This window comes from Tupaia chinensis, unplaced genomic scaffold (genome assembly GCF_000334495.1).
Source record: "Tupaia chinensis unplaced genomic scaffold, TupChi_1.0 Scaffold000161_1, whole genome shotgun sequence".
Classification (NCBI taxonomy): Eukaryota; Metazoa; Chordata; class Mammalia; order Scandentia; family Tupaiidae; genus Tupaia; species Tupaia belangeri.
In genome coordinates, this window is record NW_006159632.1 from 1749715 (window position 1) to 1752238 (window position 2524).

The window sequence follows — 2524 nt, forward strand, 5'->3', positions numbered from 1 at the left end:
CCGCCCCCGGGGGGCCCCCCCGCCGTAATGCCCCTGCCCCCCGGGACCCACCTGCTCTTCGCACAGACCGGGAAGATAGAGCGCCTGCCCCTGGACGGGGGCACCATGAGGAAGTCAGAAGCCAAGGCCCTGCTACACCTCCCGGTGAGTGCGGCCACGACCCACGTGCCGGCTCTGCTCGCGGCTGGCCGGACCTGCGTGTCGTCTCAGATGGTGGCGTGTCCCTGCACACCTGCGCACTCCCTCTGGGGCAGGAGTGGATGTGGGAGGGCTCCAGGGGCCCCCGGCGGGTGACGAATCTGCCCCCTCCGCTGCTGCATGCTCAGCCCAGAGGCTTTTCTTTCTTTTTTTTTTAAAGTTTTTTTTTTTAATTATTTTATTTATTATTTTTTCACGTGAGTTTTGCTAGAGGAAGAGAGACAGAGAGAGGGAGAGGGAGAAAGCAAGCCACCAAGCTCGGGACTCGAACCGTGGACTGCCATGTGGAATTCCAGCACCTTAATCACCATGCCACCTTCTGGGCCCACCCAGAGGCTTTTCTTGACTCCAGGGGGCTCAGGGCAGGCGCCCTCGGTTCATGCCAAACTGCGGAAACGCTGCTTCCCCACGCGGCCTGCTCTGCCCCACCCCAGTTCTCTCTCCTCCCCACACGCCTGTCTTGCCCCACCCCAGTCCTCTCTCTCCCCACATCTGTGTCCGTGTCCTGGTGGTGCCTAGGCACATTTCCCACCAACAGCCCCACGAGGGACAGGCGAGCAGGCAGGGACGCCGAGTGGAGTGGAGCTTTGGGGGCAGTGGATGGGACCGGGGCTGAGGAGGAACTGGCTCGTGTGGAGCAGACCCGTGGGAGTCGCTTTCCAGAAGCCACACCCAGGACCAGGGTTCTGATCGGGCCTGGGGCACGTGCTGGGCAGCACAGGGCAGGCTGCGATGTCCGCTGCTGTTAATGGCTGGAGGGCCGCCGGCCAGGGCACAGGTCCTGGAAACCTTACTCCCTGGAGGCGCTGCCAGCTCTGTGCCCTGCAGCTCGGCGCTGTCCCACACTGTGGGGCTCTCAAACACTGGGGCACTCTGATCCCTTGCATTTCCATATGCATTTGATAATAAGCTTCTAAGTATCTACTTTTAAAAGAAGCTTTCTGGGACTTTGGTGAAGATGGCATTGAGTCTATGTGGCTTTTTAGGGAGAATCTGACACCTCAGCAATATTAAATCTTACAGTTCAATAACTTAATTTACTTTTCATTTATTCGGGCCAGCTTTGGTTTTTTTGTTTGTTTATTTCTTCCATGAGTGAGAGACAGGCAGCACCCCCAATGGGGTCTTCACCCCGGGGTCCACCTCTAGCTTCCGCCAGCCCCCGGTCCTGGGCACGTGTGTGTCTGGCATGCTCGGGGAGGTCTCTGAACACTAACCTGGAACTTTCGCCTCTAGAGGGTCATGTGTCACCACTGTCCTCCCCTGTCCGGATCACCTTTAATACAGTGGTGTGAGGTATGCAGTGGGAATCTTGCACTTTTAAAAATGTTCATTCTTAAATACGAAAGTGCTTTTCTGCCAGAGGGTGCACGGGTTGCCAGAGAGACGCAGCCTCGCTGGGTGTGAACACATGGCAGTCCCCACCCCTCCACTCCCCATCCTGTCCGATTTGGGGCACACACCCTGTGTGTTTTTCAAGTTGCCCGGGCTGGGATTCGAACTGTGGTCAGCCATATGGAATCTGGCTCCCTGTGCACAGGGCTTCACAGCTGTACCGCTTCGTTTCTTACTGACGTGTGCAAGTAGTTTTATGTTTCTCTGGGCCCTGGGACTGTGCTGCACTCAGCGATCAGCTGTGGTGTTTTCGGGGTTCCCCAGGACATCCCCGGGACACAGTCATCACCTGCTGACAGTCCTGTTCTCTCCTTGCCAGCACGCATGCCTTTGATTGCTTTCTCCGTGTGAGCTGCAGGATTTCCCAGAGAGTAGATGCAAGCATTCGCTGTAAGGAAAAGTGATAAACTGGACTTAGTAAAAGCGTTTGACTTTGGTCTTCAGAAACACATTGGGAAATATAAAAGCATGTGTAAGTGCTCACACATGGCAGAGTATCTGAAATATGCTAAGAACTCCTATGTTCAGTAATAAAAATCTTTAAATGGTCAAAAGATTTGAAGACGCTTCGCTAAAAGATACCCAGGTCCTGTAAGCAGGTGGACGCGCCTCCGTGGTGACCCAGGAGCTGGGTCGGCCACTCTCACCGCTGGTCTTTCCTTGCAGGCGAAGGTCATCGTCGGGCTGGCCTTCGACTGCGTGGACAAGATGGTGTACTGGACGGACATCAGCGATCCTTCCATCGGGAGGGCCAGCCTGCACGGCGGGGAGCCCACCACCATCGTTCGGCAAGGTGGGCAATCCCCCTCCCGCCTGCTGCGTGTTCTGGCTCCTGGCAGAGGGCCAGGGGGTGTACTGCGACCCTGGGGGACAGCGGTGGGGGAGTGTACTGCACCTCTGGGGGACAGCGTTGGGGGGAGTGTACTGTGTC

At 56.7% G+C, this 2524-nt stretch overlaps 1 protein-coding gene across 1 annotated transcript in view; it reads left to right on the plus strand.

Annotated features, from left to right (window-relative positions):
• Positions 1 to 2524, plus strand: part of NID1 (nidogen 1) — a 54443-nt gene that overhangs the window by 42299 nt on the left and 9620 nt on the right. The window contains 2 exon segments of the mRNA XM_027770855.1: positions 1 to 144; positions 2260 to 2386. The exon segment at positions 1 to 144 is cut by the window's left edge and continues 50 nt beyond it. Coding sequence (XP_027626656.1) covers positions 1 to 144; positions 2260 to 2386 — 271 coding nt within the window.